This window comes from Centroberyx gerrardi, chromosome 9 (genome assembly GCF_048128805.1).
Source record: "Centroberyx gerrardi isolate f3 chromosome 9, fCenGer3.hap1.cur.20231027, whole genome shotgun sequence".
Classification (NCBI taxonomy): Eukaryota; Metazoa; Chordata; class Actinopteri; order Beryciformes; family Berycidae; genus Centroberyx; species Centroberyx gerrardi.
This window is the reverse complement of record NC_136005.1, coordinates 12,187,859-12,208,077: the sequence shown is the minus strand read 5'-3', so window position 1 is coordinate 12,208,077 and position 20,219 is coordinate 12,187,859. Positions and strand designations below refer to the sequence as shown.

Here is a 20,219-nt window from a genome sequence, read left to right as displayed (position 1 = left end):
TGACTGGTAGTGTAGATTGACAACATCCCTGCTTCCCATCAACCTGTTAGTTTGGCTGAAACTACGGTAAATAATAAGTCTAGTGATACAATTTCCAAGCCTGTGTGGGCCGATCTATGACAGTCTCCTCTATTGTGTCCTGCAAAACCAAATGCAGCAACTGCGTGAGTAGTAAAACAAAAAAAAAAGACTTCAAAGTTCATGCCTTGTCATGCCGAAAGAATTGTTGGTATGGAAGTGGATACTAGTGTATAATTTAGTGGTATTAATGAGTATAATTTTTGCTGGTATGAAATCTAAACCTTAATCATGACTTTTGACCTGTGAAACTCGTGATAAGCAGTCACTGTTGTTTGCCTTTAAAGGGCAGTATTGTCCTGCCGCTGTCCTCCCCCTCCCTCTACCCATCAGCCCCTGCACCCCACCGCCTTCAGAGACCACGGCCACCTCTGCTGAAGAGAAGAGAGCCGACAGTCGGCGTGAGAATCACAATCTAGCCATTCAGCGTGGTGGAACAGAGGCACCAGCCGGTATGTGTGTGTGTGTGTGTGTGCATGTGTGTGTGTGTAATTTAAGGTACAAGTCTCTCACCCCTGAGTAACCCTCAGGGTCTCTGAACCAGCTGTTCTCTCTCTCTCTCTCTCTCTCTCCTTGTCTCTCTTCTCACTCACCACATAATCATCAGTGGCCAATTCTGTTAACTATGGCAAGGTAATGAAATTAGAAAAGGATGGTGACCTGGGGAGGGACAGAAAGGTTATAGGAGTCTAGAATTCACTTAATGGACATGTTAATTAAGCCTTTATAGAGTGTGTGCGTTTGTGCGTGTGTGTGTGTGTGTGTGTGTTAGTCTTTGCATTCTGTTGTGAGCGCACATAAGCTGGCACACACTTTTCTAGTTTCTCCTAATCCTGAGCTCCTCGCGTGTTTCCACCTTGTCTCAGTCGAAGCGTCCTTGGGACTATAGTGTGGTCCTCTGGGTGCTGTAGACTGTGGATGGAATTTGACTACAAGATCCACACCCAAACCCTACTGAGCGATGTTCAGCACCTCTGGAAGCGCTCACACTCTCCTTACTGTAAGTCCTGAAGCATGGCTGTCACCCAAAACCACAACTGAGCTGGGATTCTGATGAATCCAGTGAAGTCATCTTTCCCCGTTTTCCTTGACTCCAACATAAATCATCCCTTGTGCATCTCATGCTAACGGCTTGTCACGACGCTGAAGGCGGTGACGCTTGTTTCCAGCCATAGCATTATTAGGATGTATGGTGCACTTGTGTGTCTTATCTGGTACGGCTCGGAGGCACGCTAGAGGTGAATTTAGAGCCAATAATTCAAACGCTGATACAAAACTGCAGCAGACAGTCCAACCTTGGCCTTGTTCAGCAGAATGGATGTCATCTGGCTGAAACAGTTTAAGAGCTCTCTGTAATCCTCCCTGAAGACTGAGAACACATAGGCTTCAGTCCAACAGCCACAACCCCTGCCTGGCTAACTATCAGACTGTTTAGCCTGGGCATTGTTTAAATTCCATCCAATCAACACATTGTAATGTGAACCCACTCTGCTGTGTGTGTTCATGTGTGCGTGTGTGCTTGTCCAGACCAGACTGCTTTAACTCTGAACATACTGTATCTTCACATTTTAAGCCCCCTTAGAGGATTGTCAACTGATGGCAGCAACCCACAGTTAACATAAAATCCACGGCCATAACTGTGTCACCATTAATTCAACAACATCTAACTTATATTAAATCTACATTAAATTCTGTTGAGTTGGCGGAATAACATACTCAAGTATACTCAAATAGTTTATATATGTAGTTCATATATTGTGTAACTTGGATGTTGGACAGGGGAATGTGTGTGACAACTGCTACAACCAATGACTGGCATAATAATAAATAATGTGACGCTTTACTGACTCCCAAAGGGAAGTTCTCATTTCACTTGTCCCCGTCCGTGAGGAGGTGAGAGTGGAGGATCAGCTACAGAGCAGCAGTCCTGGAGCTGGTAGGGATTCAGTGTCTTGAGCAAGGGCACTTCAGCAGGGTGGATGCCTGCCGACACGGGGACTTGAACCTTGAACGTCTGTCCTAGTTCCTAGTCACTGAGCCACACTGGTGCTATCATTCTTGGAAGAAATGTGTGTTTGAAACCCAGCTCAAACTACGCTGCTGTACCTACCTCATTAATATTTCCCTTGTCACTCTTCACTTCGCAATAAAGACAATAATGACACTACATTAAAGATGGCTGCTGGTCTGGTCTGCTTCATATTGACCAGAGCATGTGCTTTCTATGTTGTGTTTCATGTTGTCCACTGTTATGTATGCACACTTCACTGTACAATAAATGTTCCTGTATCTTGTATCTTGTGCCATCGCTGTCGGGTGCAAAACTTGCATCTCCAAAAGGTCAGTTTTTAAGGAATTAAGAAAAGAACCCATATTCTCCAATTGACAACCATGCATTTTTCATGTGACAACAGCAACATCTATGCTGCATGACAGACTCACCATTAATACAAAACATCTTTGGCCCTCATTTGTTTTTATAATTAAAAAGTTTAATACGTTTTATAAGTTTCTTCTTTCTCTTCTTTCTCTTTCTTGTTGACCAAATGTTACTGAACACCTTTTGTTCAGTCTTGTACTCTGTCCAGACACCTTGATAGAACTGACTCACCTTCACATTTGTGGCTGGTTTCACTCTGACGGTGGCCGGCGGGACACTTGCACTCGTAGGATCCCACTGTGTTGATGCAGTTACCTCCTGCACACAGACCTGGCACAGCCTGGCACTCATCCACATCTGAGAGAGAGGGAGAGATGGACAAAGAAAAAAGGATGAGAACGGTCGTGGGAGGGGAGAGGGAAGCAAGAAAGTTGGGGGAGAAGGGGAGAGCAGGGGAATAAGACCCTATAATAAATAGCAGCAGTAGGGCTTTGGTTTAGGAGATGCAGTATACTATGCTCTTAATACGCTGAAAACTACTAAAATCTTTACTACCCACTAACTCCAAACAATACGCAGTCCATAAAATACAAAATTTACATCAGTTTGCTATGTATGTAGCACTGTATTCAATCATAAACGTGACATACGGCCCAAGATTCCCTCTCTGTCACTAAAGCGCTGTCTTTCGTTCTCCTATTAAGCGATTTCGCAAAGGGAGTGGGGCAGAAAATGGGGAATAACTTGGCGCTGGCTGTGATTTCTGAGACCACTTCCAGACAGACCAACTACAGCTCTTGTTTGAACAGGAAATGGCTTCATAAATGCACGTATTTCCCAGCATTCAATGTGAGTCACTCTTCGTTGGTACTGGGGATGTCAGTGGGTGGGTTCTGGACTAGTCACTGTGTGTGAGGGACTGTGGAAACCTGTGATCCAGTCTAAGTTGGGGCACACAGACACACACACACACACACACACACACCCACACACACAGACAGACAGACAGACACACACACACACACACACACACACACAAAGTGGGCTTCTAATAGTTCACCTCAGTGCCAGTCAGTAAGCGGGATGCTGGCAGGGATTGCAAATGTGCAGCCAAGGCCTCCAAAAACCAAAAATGCATGCACATATGTGGACACACACACACACACGCACACACACGCACACACACACACACACACACACACACACACAAAGACACCGCCTGTTTCTAATCATCTGAATACCTTCAATCTCTGCTCCTTTTTAACAAAGGCTGAAAATATGGTCTGGTGTTAAGGAACTCTCTATGCCAAAGGCTGAGAGAGCGAGACACAGAGAGAGAGAGAGAGAGAGAGAGAAAGAGAGACAGACAGAGAGAGAGAGGAAAAGAGGGGGGTGGGGGGTGGGGGAGAGGGAGAGAGTGTACTGGCCAACATCCTGATGCAGAGCCTGGAATGCAATCCTTACATTTGGATTCATGGTCATGAGTGCTTTGTACTGCTGCCAGCAAGACTTTGCTCTAGGCTCTCAGGCGATTAGGTGTCTCCTTTGGTCTGTGTGTGTGTGTGTGTGTGTGTTTGCGTGTGTGTGAGAGAGAGAGAGGGAGAGAGAGAGCAAGAGAGAGAGTCAGAGAGAGACAGACACAGAGATGCAGAGAGGAAAGGATGGCGAGAAAGAGAGACAGAGAGAGAGAGAGAGAGAGAGAGAGAGAGAGAGAGAGAGGAGATATGCGAGTCAGAGAGAGATGAGTGATTGATGGAGGAGAAGGAGAGATTGATGGGAGGAGAACTGGGCGATGAAACCTGCTCATACTGGCATACCTTTAACAGATGAGCAGCCTGGCAGCCATGTCCAAAAGGAAGGAAGTTATAGGGCTAAATACAAACCAGTGACTGATGCCAGATGTATTACCTTTTTGAACAGCTGTCATAAATAACGTATACAGACTTAAAGTGATAAGCTGGGTGCATTGCTATGTTATTATATCGTTATGTTATGTTATATATATACATTGCTTTGGTGTGTTCTGTTAATGAATTTCAGCCTATTTGCAAAGTGGACATTAATCATTGATGGTAGATATACAGTATTTTCCAGCCCCTCAAACTAGAGCTGAACAATTAATCGAAAAAAGAAAATCAAAATCACAATATGAACTGCAATTTCCAAATTGCAGAGGCTGCAATTAATTGCTTAAGAGAGAGAGGCGTCCAAAATGGACGCCTGTCTGTTTTAGTGCTGCAGATAATCTTTGGTCCATGAATTAAGTACAATATTGATGAAAACCTTTCATCATTCTCAAACTCAGTAAATCCTGCACACTGACATCTATTTTCTTTTAACAAAAAGTTTTAAAAAAATTAGACAAGAAAAACTCTGTCAAATAATTGCAATTAGATTTTTTGTCACTATCTTTCAGCCCTACCTCATACTGTATTGCTACCAGAAAATCCAAATCCATCCAGCACATTTGTGCCAATGGTTAAAATTACAATACATAGACCTCAAGTTATGAATAAATTGTATTTTTAAAACTTTCCCCATAGCACTCAAAGCCCTTTACATGTTGAGGAGGCTCTATCTCTTTGCCCACCATGTCACCGTAGTAATTACACTGTTGTCAATACGTTTAAAGTGTGGCCAGGTGGTTTGAGCTTCACTACAAAAACACGCTTAGACAAAACCACAGTCCCCTTGTGTGCGGGCGTGAGCTAGACATGTACCATTAAAATCTCCCTGGGGGGATTCTGGGTGGGTCCATCTGAGAGGAGCTGGAGGGGGGCAACTGAGAGTCTAGCTGGGCTCATCTAGCAGGGGACACGACCTCCACATGTGTCATATATTGATGCAGGCTTATTGCTTAGTCCAGTCAGGACCATAGGTTATTAGAGAGGCCTGTAGGGAGGCAGGGAGGGAGAGAGAGAGAGAGAGAGAGAGAAGGAGAGAGAGAGAGAGAGAGAGAGAGAGAGAGAGAGAGAGAGAGAGAGAGAGAGAGACAGAGTTTACACAGGAAGACCCTGGACTGGGGGGTTCTGGGACACCAGCAGGAGGAATGTTGATGAAGAAGGGTGAATCTCAGTTCATATTTGCTCTCCATCTCTCAACATCTCTCTCTCACTCTCTCCATGTCTCGCTCTTTCTCTCTTGCTCCAACTTAGCCTACCTTTGATCTTTGATGTATATACTGTATCTGTTTAACACTGGTAAGTATATAGAGTGAATGAATAGTGTGTATAGCAGCACAATTATCAGTATCTGGGTAAGACATGAAAGGGTTTCTCTTTCAGTTGGTCCATTTACATGTAAATTAATATTCTGATATAATTCGGGATACAAAGTATTCCACTTAAGACATGGTACATGTATGCACCATATCCTGTTTACAATAGCTAGGACAAACTTCACATCATTCAACATCTCAACTATGAGATACCCCGATATGATAGCTGGGATATGCTGAGACTAGCCAGGATACTGAGGCATAAATAAAACAGTATATTTATGCCTCTATATAGGCATATTTGTGACTGGTATATGGAGATGTAAGCAACTTCTCCTGAATAAAACTTTAACTGGGAAATATAAGCTAGCATCCGGCATACTGTGTGCATGTAAACACCCTCAATGTTGTTGACAGTGGGTCGGGGATGTTGCTGGCAGGAATTGCAGCTGAGATGATGACAGATAAAGTAATGGTTACAGTGTTTATTGTGGTGATGGTGTGTGTGAGCATGTATGTGTGTGTTAGCATGTGCATCCCCCTTCATCACTTAACAAGTTTAAAAGAAGATCCTCCAGGTGTGTGAGTTTGTAAGAGAGAGAGAGAAAGAGACAGAGAGAGAGAGAGAGAGAGAGAGAGAGAGAGAGAGAGAGAGGCGGAGTTTCCCTCTGACCTTGGCAGGCTCCAGTGCGGATGTTGGGGATGAAGCCTCGTCTGCAGGGGTGTGGCTGGGCGGGACACTGCTCACACGGATGGCCCCAGGCCCGGCCAATGGTAGCGCAGCAGAGGGTCTTGGTGCAGACGATGCCGCTCAGCTGTCCCTGGCACATCTGGTTGTTCACCTGGGTGAAGCATGGCCCGGTCCGGTAGTCTGGGGTGGGACAGAGGCATGAATGGTTAAAAATGACTGTCTGGATAATACATTCATTAATTTGCACACCCGGTGTAACATCAATTGAAACCATATAGAGTGTATATATGAGACATTATTTCTCATTCAGGGAGGAGGCATGATTCCTTCATTACCCGGTTGCTTGATTCAATAATCCATTCACTAATTTGCTCTGACACATCCGGAGCAAAATTAAATGAAAACCCTACAGAGGATATATACTGTATGAGAAGTAATTTAACTCCAGAGGAAAAAAAGTAAGAATGAAAGTGGAACTTTTTTTTTTTTACACAGCATTAGGAGGAGCAACAACTCACAAGAATGTTAAGTTTCATTTAAGTTTTTAATCTTTGGCTTAACAATCGGCTTACAATAAGATGCATTTTCATATAGCGGGGTTTACCAGGACTTAAACAGAACAATATGAGAGGTGGTAGGAGCATAACAGACCATGTTTTAGAACATGTGATTTAATTGAGTCAATCTCTTAGTAATTCAGTTACAATGTCAGACTGAACTGCAATACACATCCACACAGCGGCCTTTAGCAGGAACTTGGAGAGAGGAGTGGAATGGCTGCTATGAATTTAATCTCTGAGAAAATAAGTTAACCCATTGCACTGACATACTGAAGCACATTCCAGTGCATTAACTGTGGCTTGGTGGTGAGCAGAACAGTGGTGGTTTCTGTTCCCATAGATGTAATAGTATAGCCAGCTAATGGCAGGGTGGAAGCGCTGGTTCCCATCAATAATAATTATCCCATGACTATCATTCCTGGTTAGGACCTAAAGTAAAGGTATTTTCACAATACTAAACCAAATAAAACCTCATTAAACAAAACCGTTATCTTTGGTGAACTTTTGCCAACTTAGTAGAATTATCTCAATGATAGATTTTTGTAATAATGACTCGATAGTTTATTGTTCCCTGTTAGGAATTCTCTTTCCGCTTGCCGACCCCTCCACAGGGTCAGAGGTCAGAGCTGGTGAGGGATTGAGTGTCTTGCTCAAAGACACTCAAGCAGGGCGGACGCCTGCTGGGGATTGAACTTGGGACAGTTTCCCCACCAGTACACCGCCCTGCTTATTGTAGGTCATATTCATCATGAAATCACAGGAAAAGCTGATGAGTGTGTATTTACGGTAGAGCGAATGCGTATCACAGTCATTCAAACAGATGTTGTGTGTGTGCAAACACGTTAATGAGAACAAAATGTCCTTAGCTTCAACGATCACCTTGCCTCCTCGCTGCACTGCTGTCTGCCAGCGAAACCATGGCATAATCTTGTTAACTGCACTTCACAAATCAGACACAATGACCTCATGCTGAAACCATTTCAGCAATATGATGTCCGTCCTTTCAATCACACGGAATATAACTCAACAAAGCGCCTAATGACGGCTTCCTTTGTGGGTGAAGCCCTTATTAAGTTTACTACAGTGGCGCCAAAGTTAATATAGCCTTCATTAAAAAGGCAGATTGTTAGATTGTCACAGTGTAGATTAAAAAGAAACTGCATGGTTGGTTAGCCAAGGCTCTGACAGGGGCGCGGGAACCTGAGCTGTGGGGAGGGAGAGTCCGCTGCTCTCTGAGGGGCAGAATGATCCACAGACAGATAGGAATCAGTGGCAGTGTCTGGTGGGATTCCTTCTGTAGCCTTATTGGCATTATTGGTTCCTTGTGCTACATGAAAGGTGGATCGCAGAGAATGGGAGAGAGAGAGAGAGAGAGCGAGTGAGAGAGAGAGGGGGGGGGGAGGAGGAAGAAAGTAGGTCAAACTGGTTATGCAGAGTGAAGGTTGGGGCTCACGCCAGCTCTCCTTCTTGTCCATCTGTCTTTATTTCTCTCTGCCCACCTCAGGTCTCTCTGCCTGTCTGTCTTCCTCCCTCCCAGCCTGTCTACCTACCACTATCTATCTGATCTTTTCTCTCTCGCTCACAAGTGACCAGACAATCTTTCCTGGACAATTTGAGGCTAGGAATGCGAGTCCCCCTCTGAGCTGCCGAGACCCACTGCTGAGCCTTCGGCCGCTCACATCTGGATTGGTTTAATGCGGACCGGTCGGCGCAGCAGAGGGACAACCTCTCGGCCAGATGCGTCCATTCATGTCCCAAACTCCAATACACCAAGCCACATGCACACACCTGCGTACACACACACACACACACACACACACACTACCTCCTGCTAACTCTTCTTCCGCTCTTCTTTCAGTCTATGACAAATTTACAGTTAATATCACCCTCAGCTGAAACCTACTGCTGTGGGATATACTGATAACAACTGCTAATACTGTATTTACTACACACTCAATCTACAGGTCCTCACGTTTTGGGACTAGATGATTAACAAAAGTCACTGAAGACTCAAGAATGACAAAAGAGAGGAAAGGGATAGCAAAGGAGAAAAGGGGGAAAAAAACAAAAGGAAAAAGATTGATATTTCAGTGTCCCTTCCAGCCTCCCAGTCTTTGATGTTGAGAAAAGAGCGACAGTCCCCTCTAAGAGGAGACTGGACTCTCCCAAAGTCACACCAGACAGCCGCACACAGCAGCCAAGTTCAGCAAAGCTGCATTTGCGTGTGTGCCTGCTTCAATATGTATGCGCACACATGTCATCTCTCAATCACTCACCCTCTCTCTTTCTCTCTCACACACACACGCACACACGCTCTTACACACGTCTCTGTACATAGACACGCGCCTGAAGGAAAACACGGCGTCTGCGAGTTCCGCAGTGTCGGGCCAAACAAAAGACTGGAGCAGCAATCCCCGCTTTCTTTTAATGGACTGAATAACAAACAGCGAGGAAGGGCTGCCTGCATGTCTCACTGTCTCCCAGACGGCCACAAGGACTCTCACTGCCTGGCGACCTGAGCTGGCAGGCTGACCACGAGTCCACACACACACGTGCGTTTGTGTGAATGAATGCGATCGAGTGTTTGCTTTGTATAGGCTTTTGTTTGGCTAGTGAGTGAAATTATGTGTGGAGAAAAACACATTTATGGCGTGGAGTTTTAGTCCACGTGTTGACACGTGTGTCAGTGCATGACGGCATGACGGCATGCACATCTGCATGTATGTATGAGTGTATGTATGTATGGAAATCCAGTGGACATGTGCGTGCGTGGGCCAGTAGGTTAGGTGAGGAGAGCAATCCAACATCCTGGCTCGGTCCAGCCGACAACATTCGGAAGCAATTTGGTCTGATTACAGTTCAAATTGCTCAATAGATCAAAAACACTCTCCAGATCCTCCCTTCTCTGCTCTATTTTCAATCACGCCGTCTCTCATTCCTCCCCCAAATGCACTCAACTTAAATCCACATTTAGTAGCCTCTGTCTCCCATCCAGGTGTCTCCAGTTTCATTCATAACCTCTATACCACCCAGCACATCCAGCACATCCAGCATGCATCACTATGAATCACAATCCTCTTCTTCCCATAATGAAAAATCATCAGTCCACCCTGTGTTAGACTCAACGGAGTCTCATCATTCTTATGGGTTTGTGTTTTCATTTCATAATCATCACCAGTTCTAATAAAAGCTGCCAGTAAACGCTGGCCAGCTGCAACCCAGCCCAGAGTTTGGGTAACAAGGCCACAGATGCACCCAATGACCTTTCACCTAGATCAGTCCTCACAGATTAGCCAGCCAATCACATAAGGCGATGTTAATATGATCTGGCCAATCACATATAATAAAGTGTTTGTAGTCAAGCCAACCGTATAAGAGTCTGGTATTGTGGGAAAACGTGATCACTCCTCAAAGCCCCTTGCCTTTTTCTTCCTGCTCTGATGAAAGTTGGATGAAAGGAAAACAAAATACTGTAAAGGCCAAGGTGAGAAAGTATTTAATCCTGTCTGGAACGCAAAGTCTTCTGGGAAAACACTTTCCCATCAAACTTGGCCAGCTGTGAGATCAGAGAGATGGGAGGGAGCAGTGACCTGAGCGCTGGAGAGAGAGAGATGGAGAGAGAGAGAGAGAGAGAGAGAGATTGACAGACAGAGAGAGACAGAGAGAGAAACAGCAATGGAGAGAGTGTGTGTGTGAGAGAGAGAGAGAGAGAGAGAGAGGAGAAATCCCATTTCGGAGTGATTAATAACGGCTGATATATTTATAGTATTCCCAGGAAGGGAGTTTGGTGAAGATAAGAAACATGAGTTGATTATATGGGAATCAAGCCATCGCCATTCACACATACTTTCCTCTGACAAGAGGTCAACTAGTCAGATGAATAAAGAGAAGAAATACTGCGCATACACTAGCCTCTGTGTGTGTGTGTGTGTGCGCGTGTGTGTGTGTGTGCTTCCTAACCGGATGTCCTCTCTAGACTTTATACAGCTGGAAGATTTATTCCAAGCCTAAACAGACAAGCATCTACACCTCACACACAAGTCATTGCGTTACTTCACCTGTTAAGAAAGGCTAATTATCTTCTGTGTGTGTGTGTGTGTGTGCGTGTTTGTGTGTGTGTGTGTGAGCACAGACTGAGCACATGTCTAGCTGGCGGGTCTTGTGGAATTTCTGATCTTGTTGTTTGCGTCGCTGTGTCCTTGTGCTGATGTGAATATAAATAAATGATTCAAACGCACAGGCTTGTTTGTTTGTGCATATTTGTGTGTGTGCGTGCCTGAAGTGTGTGTGTGTGTGTGTGTGTGTAGTTTATCTTCATCTTGGCCAACCATAACCATCTCTGTTAGTGTTATCAAAGCCATTATCAACAGGCTTTAAATCTCTCTTTTCCTTTAGCCCTAATCATTCCTAGAAGAGTCTCTGTTCCATTCATTTCTTCCACACCGAAGGCACTCACCCAAACGTGACTAAATGCTTAACACACACACACACACACACACACACACACACACACACACACACACACACACAAAAACACACACACACACACGGGGCAAGAACTGTGGGAGAGTGGTTGTGGGAAAGATAAGCCCTCAATAGCGGATAGCGATCTACAGTGATTTGAAATGCTTTTGGCACCAGTCTAGCTCTCTGGCTGCCTGCTATACAGTGCATGATGTTAATAGATAGCATTGTGAAAGAGAAAACCACAAAAGGTTATTATACAGAACACACACAACTAGGTGGAAAAACTAAACACAAAATACACACAGGCTCTCATTAATTCACTAAAGTGCAACTGCTTGCACCATTTTAATAATTATATGGCTATTTAAACACAATAATTTTGCTAATGTGCACATATTGACCCTGGAAGTGTGTCCATAATGTTTTAGTGGCATCAACAATTTTCTTACACACCCTAGGTCGTCATTGTTTCTAGAATATCTTTCCCATTGTACTGTAAAATCTATTTCTACCTCTATGGCTGCTTTTGTCTTTTTTTTGGGAAACTTCCTGTCACAGCACTGCTAAGGAGTGGAACAATAATCCACTATTGAATGCAGACCCAGCCAGGCAAAAACTTGGTCAGGCAAGTGGGCTCCGGTCTCCATCAACACCCGCTACTCAAGGGAGGGCCGTGTTCAGTGAAGGGAAGTCTTTGTAGTCCCTTTTTCGCTGTAGTGAGAGTAAATCAACTGATTTTCCGTCGGGCGAGATCAAAGACAGCCTTCACCACTGTCCTGAGAGACCACTCAAATATTGATTTGAACAGAAGAGAGTGTCTAAATTTGGCTCGGCCACCTTCGCAGAATTTCCTCGACGTTTGTTTATGACATGGATCATCAAAATTTAGTGCGCCCATGAAAGGCAGACAATAAAAAGCAGCATGTGAAATGCGACTTCCCTAATTACACATAAAACATAACATGATGATGTCATTAGGAGCGCGTAATCATACGTAACATCTGGATGAGGCAGAGGGCTCATTACGTGAACAAAGCCCGGTGAGACACTTTTCTTTCTTTATGGATTAAAACATAGTGCTGCTGGACTCTAAACCGCTCTCACTCAGCACCTATGGAAAACACACTCATGCTTCACAACATGGGTCCATATCATGAGGACATTTCCTACTGTATTAGCATATTATTTATAGGTTTACTGTAGATCAAATTTAGCAGGGCTCCATATTGTCTGACTCAATAATAAATTGTCATAGGGAATATTTTCCACTGAGACACACCGAGTGACCTGTGCCCCACCCTTTCATCAGGGCAGCCATGTTTATTCCTGTCCAGCCATGTTCTGTCCCCTCTTATCCAGAGTCAATAGAGCAGAAATAGCAACACTTCCTACATTTCCAGAACCTCAACATGCTCCTGACGTCATTGGCTGGGGGGCAGAATAGCTCCTCTGAGATTACTGGTTTATTTGGGCTGGACTGGGTAGTAGGCAGTAAGATTGGGTCTAACCACTGGAGGCTGTGTAGGCCCATTGAGGACTGGACTGGATTGAGCCGTGTTGGAGCGGAGCCGGCTTAATGGGCCAAAACACAGAGGACACACATCAGCACAAGTCCCTGTTCCTGTACATGCATGTGAAATGGTGTGAAAACATGCATTAACACATTAATATATGCTTTGGGACGCATTAGCACACTTATCTATGCATGTAGGTACGAACACAAACTCACATACATATGTATACAGGCACGCACACACACACACACACACACACACACACACACACACACCTACACACACACACACACACACACAGCTGTTGCATATTGAAAGAGGGTTGGTGTTGGAGATGGTGGGAAATTTAGCTGATTAGAAAGTGGCTGTCAGTTTACACTATAACTCATACTAATCTAGCCAAAGTCAGCAAGCGTCAGCCACATACATACACATACACACAGGCACACAAGCAGACACACACACGCACACACACCCCCACACACACAGACATGCAGCAGTTTCCCATGACTCCATCACACATACACACACCCAGTTCACCAATATTGGTTGAATTTCACCGCGCCTTCATAATTTCAGCTGAACTGTCCTCTGTCTGAATCACACAGTAAATCTACTGACTCATGGCCTCAGTTACACAAATTCTAAAACCACAATGTACATACAAAGCTGTAAGGTTACCAAAAGGTTACACCGGCAGTTCTTCAGCCTCTTCAGTCCAAAACACATATTTAAGAAGGTTTGCAGGTCGTTTATCAAATTCAATTCACAGGAGAGCTCTCTCTAATGATATGCATTCCTTAAATTTGGGAATAGAATGCTATGGCAGGACGCTAACAATGGGAAACTGAAGGACAAATGTTTAAACTTTTTTTCCCCCTGTGTAACAAGCAACTTGAGAAGAAATGTAAACAACCAAAAATCAAAAAAGGTCTAACCTTCAACTTTCAAACCCACCACATACTGCACAGGGCCCACAGCGGTCTAATCTTACGTTTACGTAGCTGGGTCATCCTCATGGACCGGGGTTACTATCTTGTCTATCCTCACTAACATGTTGCCTTACTGTAGTTTATGTGAGAATTACAGTTCATCTCCTCTCTCTCTCTCTCTGGGCAGATGAGGTGTAAATAATTAAGGAAAGGATGGACGGAGGGAAACAGACGACAGTTGTAAAGTCTGTTCCCAACAACAACAAACAGACTTGAGTCATGTCTTTACCGAAACCAGTGTGGGGCCCATGGCAGAGACCGGGCTGTTTGGCATCACACACACACACACACACACACACACACACACACACACACACACACACACACACACAATGCTCCAAAAATGGGTGTTTCTCGTGTGGCTACTGGGGTCCGGCCGTCTCCCACCTCCTCTAACATGGAGACGAGACTGTTTGTGCTCGCCTCCACCAGGCTCTGTGTACACAGCTGGGGAGTCCATTTTCATTTTCACCCCATCCCTCCCTCCCTCCCTCCTTCCATCCCTCCATCCTTCCCTCCCTCCTTCCATCCCTCCATCCTTCCCTCCCTGCCTCCCTACCTCGCTCCACTCCTCGTCAGGAAATGTCCACCGCTCCACAAAGAAAGTCTATTCTGTCAGTCCTGTGGGGACGGAGGGGGTGGGGGGGGTATTTATTGCCAGATGTCTGCAAGACTCCATCTGAAAGACTCAACCCCCCCTATGTTGTATTTTCCGAGAAAACAAGACCCCAGAGTTGCATGGAGAAAAAGGAAAGAGGGCGGGGGTCTGGGAGAAGAAAGGGGAAGGGTCAGGAGAGTGAGAGGAGGGCTAGAAGCGTTATAGAATTTGGTGAGAGGGTGGCCAAAGTTAAGAGCATAAGAAATCAATAAGACGGAAACAGGATAGAGGAAGATGGGAGGAAGGGAGGAGAGGGTCACAGCAGCGGTGAGAATTTGAAGAAAACAGGGGTTCGGGGGCTTGTGGCATTTTCTAAATAAGCATACATAGCAGTAGGTAGGAGAGGAATGAGGAAGAAGGAAGAAGGAGGTGAAAAGGTCAAGGCAGCAGAGGCAACGAAGGTGAGGGAAATTGCAGGCCAGGAACTTTCCTCCTCTACCTCGGTGTATGCAGCAGCGGGGGAAGGGGAGGAGCGAGGGAGGAAGGGGAGAGGTGGGTGAAAGGTAAGGGTCAGGGGAAAGGTGAGTTGAGCCCTGCAGGTTTCTGTCCAACTCTGAGCGATAGTGCAGAGCCGCTGGTGCTGCAATAAGACGAGCTGAAACCAAATGCAGCTGACCCAAGTGACCTGACCCTTCTTTCCTGTATGTGATTTCTCCATCTATCCATCCATGCTTCCATCCATCCAACCGTCCATCCTTCCATCCATGCTTCCAGACATTCCTCCATCTACCAAGGGAGAATATCAGCCACCCAAAACCCCCTACCCTCACTTACCACCCCGACACCCCCGCCATCCCCCAACACACATACAGACACACACACACACACACACATCACAGGCTGTCTGCCCTTACTGTACATATGAAGTCATCCGAGATAGAAGAGCCTCTACGCTCCGAATGCTCAGAAAGTGCCGAAATAATGAATTAGCCCAGCGTGTCTAGACTGATAGGAACGTCACACACATGGCTACATCACAACATCAAAGCCCGAACAGCTTCCTGGTGCGATATCTTCCAGAACACTTGTAGCTGGGGGAGGGAGAGGGTATTGATAAAGGTTGGCGTCCATCTCCTCTGCTCTCCCCAGTCAGATCCCCGCTGGGTTGACTCCCAGGCTTGATAAAGGCCAGTCAGTCAGAGTAAACACAACCACGGGGTTTAATTTAAGGGTTTTCCGTTGCACCAGAACCATTCTGTGCCTGAACTGGCCCTACTACTATTATGGCACAGCATCAGCATCAGCATCAGCACGCATTGGTTTTTCCTACTGGAAAACTGAGTGTGGACTAGTGCCAAATATGTTTTAGATGATTCCAAACTGAACTGTGGGAAACGTTGATGATGGCCAATGGCTGAAATGCATTCATCTGTTGCTACTGCAGTGTTGTAAGAATAAATTAAGACATATACATGTACACTTGGGAGTCATTTCTTTTTAATTCAGCATCTGTTGCATCTTGCACCCGGTCTGAGATATACTCTTTGACATCTGAACTTTTTTAGTTGTGTGTGCTCCTGGTCTCTGTTGAAGTGTGAGGAAAATACAGTGGAAAAGCATAACATACTGTATCAGCATGGGAGTGAGGATGGGACCTTACCTCTCTCGCACTGCGGGCCAGTGAAGCCGTAGACACAGGCACATCTGTTGGGCCCGATGCAGCGCCCACCGTTCTGGCAACCATTCTCACACACGGCTACAGGAGACAGAAGAAAAGAGAGAGCGGTGAGAATGTGATTTACAGACAAGTAAGAATTACACGTAGCACGTCTCTCAAATACACACACACACACACACACACACACACGTCAACCCCCAAGCTTATAATATTTCATCACTTTCTCACAGACACACAAGAATAACTCCAACATACCAACACGCACATAGACACCCTTCCATACCAACACATACACACACCACTTTCACACTAACACATACACACACATATTTGTATTGCTATACTTGTGAGGCCCTTCACTGACTACATTCATCCCCTAACCCTAACATTAACCCTCTCCACCTTAACCCTTATCCCTAAACTAAATGTAATCTTAGTTCTAACCTTAACCATAAACCCAAGCCCTTGTATTTATATACTTGTGAGGCCCAGTGCCCTGATAAGGACAGATAGATGAAAGCAAATCCTCCAAAGTGAGGACATTTTGCAGGATTTTCCTCACCTTTCTACATTTGGTTCTCATAACAATAGAAACACAAGAACACACACACACACATACACACACACATACACACACACAGACACAGACACAGACGCAGACACAGACACCACACACACATTCACACCCAGGTGTGCTGACTCTGCAGCAGCTTGCACTCACGCTGTCCACAGTGGCTGCCTGTGTAGCCCTTCTGGCAGGAGCATGAGTCCTCCTGGCAGCTGCCGCCGTTCATACACCTGACGTTACAGGACTGAACTATTGGGGAGAGAAAAGGGAGAGAGGAGGGGGAGAGGTGGGGGAGGAATGAGGGAGAGGGTAGTGGGGGGGCAGGAGGACACAAGGGGAGAGGGAGGATGATGGGGAGGCAGGGGGAGACAAGAGTCAACAGATGCACTTTAAACCTGAACATGAGGCCTTTGGATTTCACCATCTGTTAAACAACACAAGCTGTCTTGTTGCCACAAAATGAATAAAAGGAAGACCTTTGAACATCAAAGATCTGCTTTGAGTGAATTACTCCTTTATATGCAAAGTTGTATCATTTACTAGAGCTTTGTGTTTTATTGGTAATACTTGCACATCTGAAACCTACACTTCTACTGGGAATTATGAACAAAACCTACATTTTCAGGAAAAGAGAGGGAGCAGCAGGGGATCGATTGGCCGGTTAGTTTGCTTCATCATAATACCCAATCTAAAAGCTATCTAAAAGCTAAATCTAAAAGTTTCCAAAGCGTTGAAGATTGCCTGGACGCTTTAACACATAAAGAGGCTCCTGCCACTTCAATTGGGTTTGCACAGCGCTGGTGTTTCTGCTGAAGCCTTAGATCAACAGACAGGACTCAAAGGCCCCCGGGCCACAAACCAAAGCTAATCAAGCAGACTGGGGGTAGGCTATAAGTCGAGCCAGCTGTATGCTACAGTCAGTCAGGAATGTGCTGAGAGGAGAGAGAGACAGGGTGGTGACGGGGGTGAGAGGGAGGGTGGAGGGGAATAGGTGCAAAGGCATGGAGTCAGACAGAAAAAACAAAAAAATGAAATCCCCCACAAATGACAGGATGTATAGAGGGAGAATACGATATAAAGCAAAAGAGAGACTGAGGGAAGAGAGGGAGTAACTTTTGGTAGTAATGTAGTCGGCGAGTGAACAGAACATAAAGTGCTGTGGTGTTATGGGTAGTATGATGCGGAGCAGGAGCCTCCTGGCTGGCAGACTGCTATGCCACAGTGTGAGAAGACCAATCTGACTGTCTCAAGCACGTAAGAGCAGCTTTCATAAGAGGAACTAATTGGTCTTCCTGGCATTCTTGCTTTCCGCTGAGCCAGCCTCTTACCGAACACGAGATGAGAGATGACGCCTGCAACACTGGCTGTTACGGGACTGTATTCTCTTACTGTTCCCTCACATCTTCTTTCTCTTTTATCCAGCTTCAAAATAATCTTTTATTGACTTCTAGCCTCTCTCTAAGCTTTTATTTTTCCATCTTCTTCCCCTTTCCCCCATTTCCCTTTATTGCTATGCTTTTCTTTATCTGCCTCTCTATTTTTTAACTTTAATGCTCCCCGGTCTGTCTCCATTCATCAATTACAGACATTAATTTCCTTTCTCTCTCTATCTATCTCTCTCTTTATCTCTGTGTCTGTCTTTCTCTCTGTCTCTCTCTTTAACATTTCTGGCATGCAGAGCTGAGCTGCAGAGGGGAAATGACTGAGCTTCCCTGTAGCTGAGCTTGTCTAATGAGACTTTCTGAGTTTGCACACTTGCCAACAGGAGGCATTTCAGCCACTGTAATCCACCCACTTATTCTGACTGTACGCAAACACAGTGAGTATGACTGTATGAGTCTAGATGACTGTATACACTCTTAGGTAGCTTTCACTATGATTATCCGCGCCTGCCTTACTGGCAGACTTCGGCTAAATGAGTCAAATCACAATAGCAAGAATCTTGGATGCGGACCCAGTGTAGTTTCAGTAAATGGGAGTAACTGGAAACGGTGTAATTCACTCAACCTGTCAACAACCCTCGCATTCTCTGTATATGTTTTTAATGAATCTAAAGTATAGAAACTCTTAAAAATCTATCTGCGTCTTAATGTGATTATACTATTCCAACTAGCTTTCTCACGTGCAAGACAAATCTTGGCAGTCTCTATGTACAGATTTGGCAGAGACTAGTTATTGTCTGGATTGTGTCTCGTGACGACACATGGTGATGGATTACAGTAAATAGTTTGGGACTCTGGGGTAGGGAGGCTTTATGGGTTAGTGTACTAATGTGCTCTCGCTCTCTCTCTCTCTCTTTCTCTCTCCCTTCCTCTCATTCACTCTCAGCCCCGCATGGGAAATGCGTCCAGTCTTTCTCTCAGGTTTCAACCTCAGCTCAACTTAGTTCAAGACACTGCGTTAACACTGCGCTCCACCAAGGCACTTTCCCTCCAACAATAGAGGCGGGGATGTGAAACATGAATAATGACCCGAGTGACTGATTACAGTTTTCCCTGCCGTGGAACAAACCAGTGGAGGGAACCGTTCCAGCGTGCTGTAATGCAAACTCCATCAAAGCCGAGGGCAACTTGGGTAAACTCATCCATTTTTCAGAAAGTCTTCTCCAACCCCCCGAAAAAAAAAAAGTGTTTCTAAATAGGTCAGGGGCGGAGGGAGAAGGAGCTGGGAAGGGGCTGGAGGGACATCAGACGCAGCAGTAAGAGCCTCTCTGTCCGTTTACTTTATAGACACTGAACCCTCTGCCCTCGGGAATGGAGGATGCAGGGATAGGGGATAGAGAGATGGAGGTATGAGCTGGTGAGATTCAGCACATGTCATGTGTTTTCTCTGTAACAGGAACTGGAGGAGAGAAGCAGGAGGAGGAGGAGGAGGAGGAAGCAAACAAGGGCATTTGGAGACAGAGGGGGATGATCTCACTGGCTAACTTCGCCTCTCGCCCCCCTCCTCATGGCACTCCATCCCCCGCAGGTGGAGAGAGATGGTTTGCCCCAGTGACCCGTGCCTGGAAAGCTGCACGTGCAGAGCAACAGGGTGGGAAAGAGTGTGTGTGTGTGTATGCGCGTGTGTGTGTGTGTGTGTGTGTGTGCGCGCTATTCGAGTCTTCCAGACGTGAGCGAGGGGTTGGGTGTAGCTTTACGGCACCACAATGCACCTCTGTATTCTGGTAGTGTTGTCGGTGAGCTGCTCACATCTGGGTGTTTTTTACGAGAGGCTGGGAAACACAGGAAGCCCAGGTTTGTGTGTCGTGTGTGTGTGTGTGTGTGTGTGTGTGTGCGTAATATGCGTGTGTGTGTGTACATATGCGTCTGATGGAACACTGAGCAGCTTTATAGCTGTGTTTGGTCCTGATTTACACACACCTCTGGGACCAGTGACAAGTCAGCCACCGCTTCAGCATGGATGGGCAATGTAGTGAAATACAAGGCTGCATGCTGAGATGCTGTCAAGGCAGGTTGAGGGTCAAACATGAAGTT

The 20,219-nt window shown here is 45.6% G+C and overlaps 1 protein-coding gene across 1 annotated transcript in view; it reads right to left on the bottom strand.

The window, feature by feature from the left end:
- The window catches only part of fbn3 (fibrillin 3), a 72,615-nt gene that overhangs the window by 37,127 nt on the left and 15,269 nt on the right, over positions 1 to 20,219 (bottom strand). Inside the window, exons 5-8 of the mRNA XM_071926033.2 lie at positions 16,897 to 16,992; positions 16,158 to 16,253; positions 6,349 to 6,546; positions 2,690 to 2,815 (exon numbers count right to left, since the gene is read on the bottom strand). Of these exons, the coding sequence (XP_071782134.2) occupies positions 2,690 to 2,815; positions 6,349 to 6,546; positions 16,158 to 16,253; positions 16,897 to 16,992 (516 nt within the window). The remainder of the gene's footprint in view (positions 1 to 2,689; positions 2,816 to 6,348; positions 6,547 to 16,157; positions 16,254 to 16,896; positions 16,993 to 20,219) is intronic.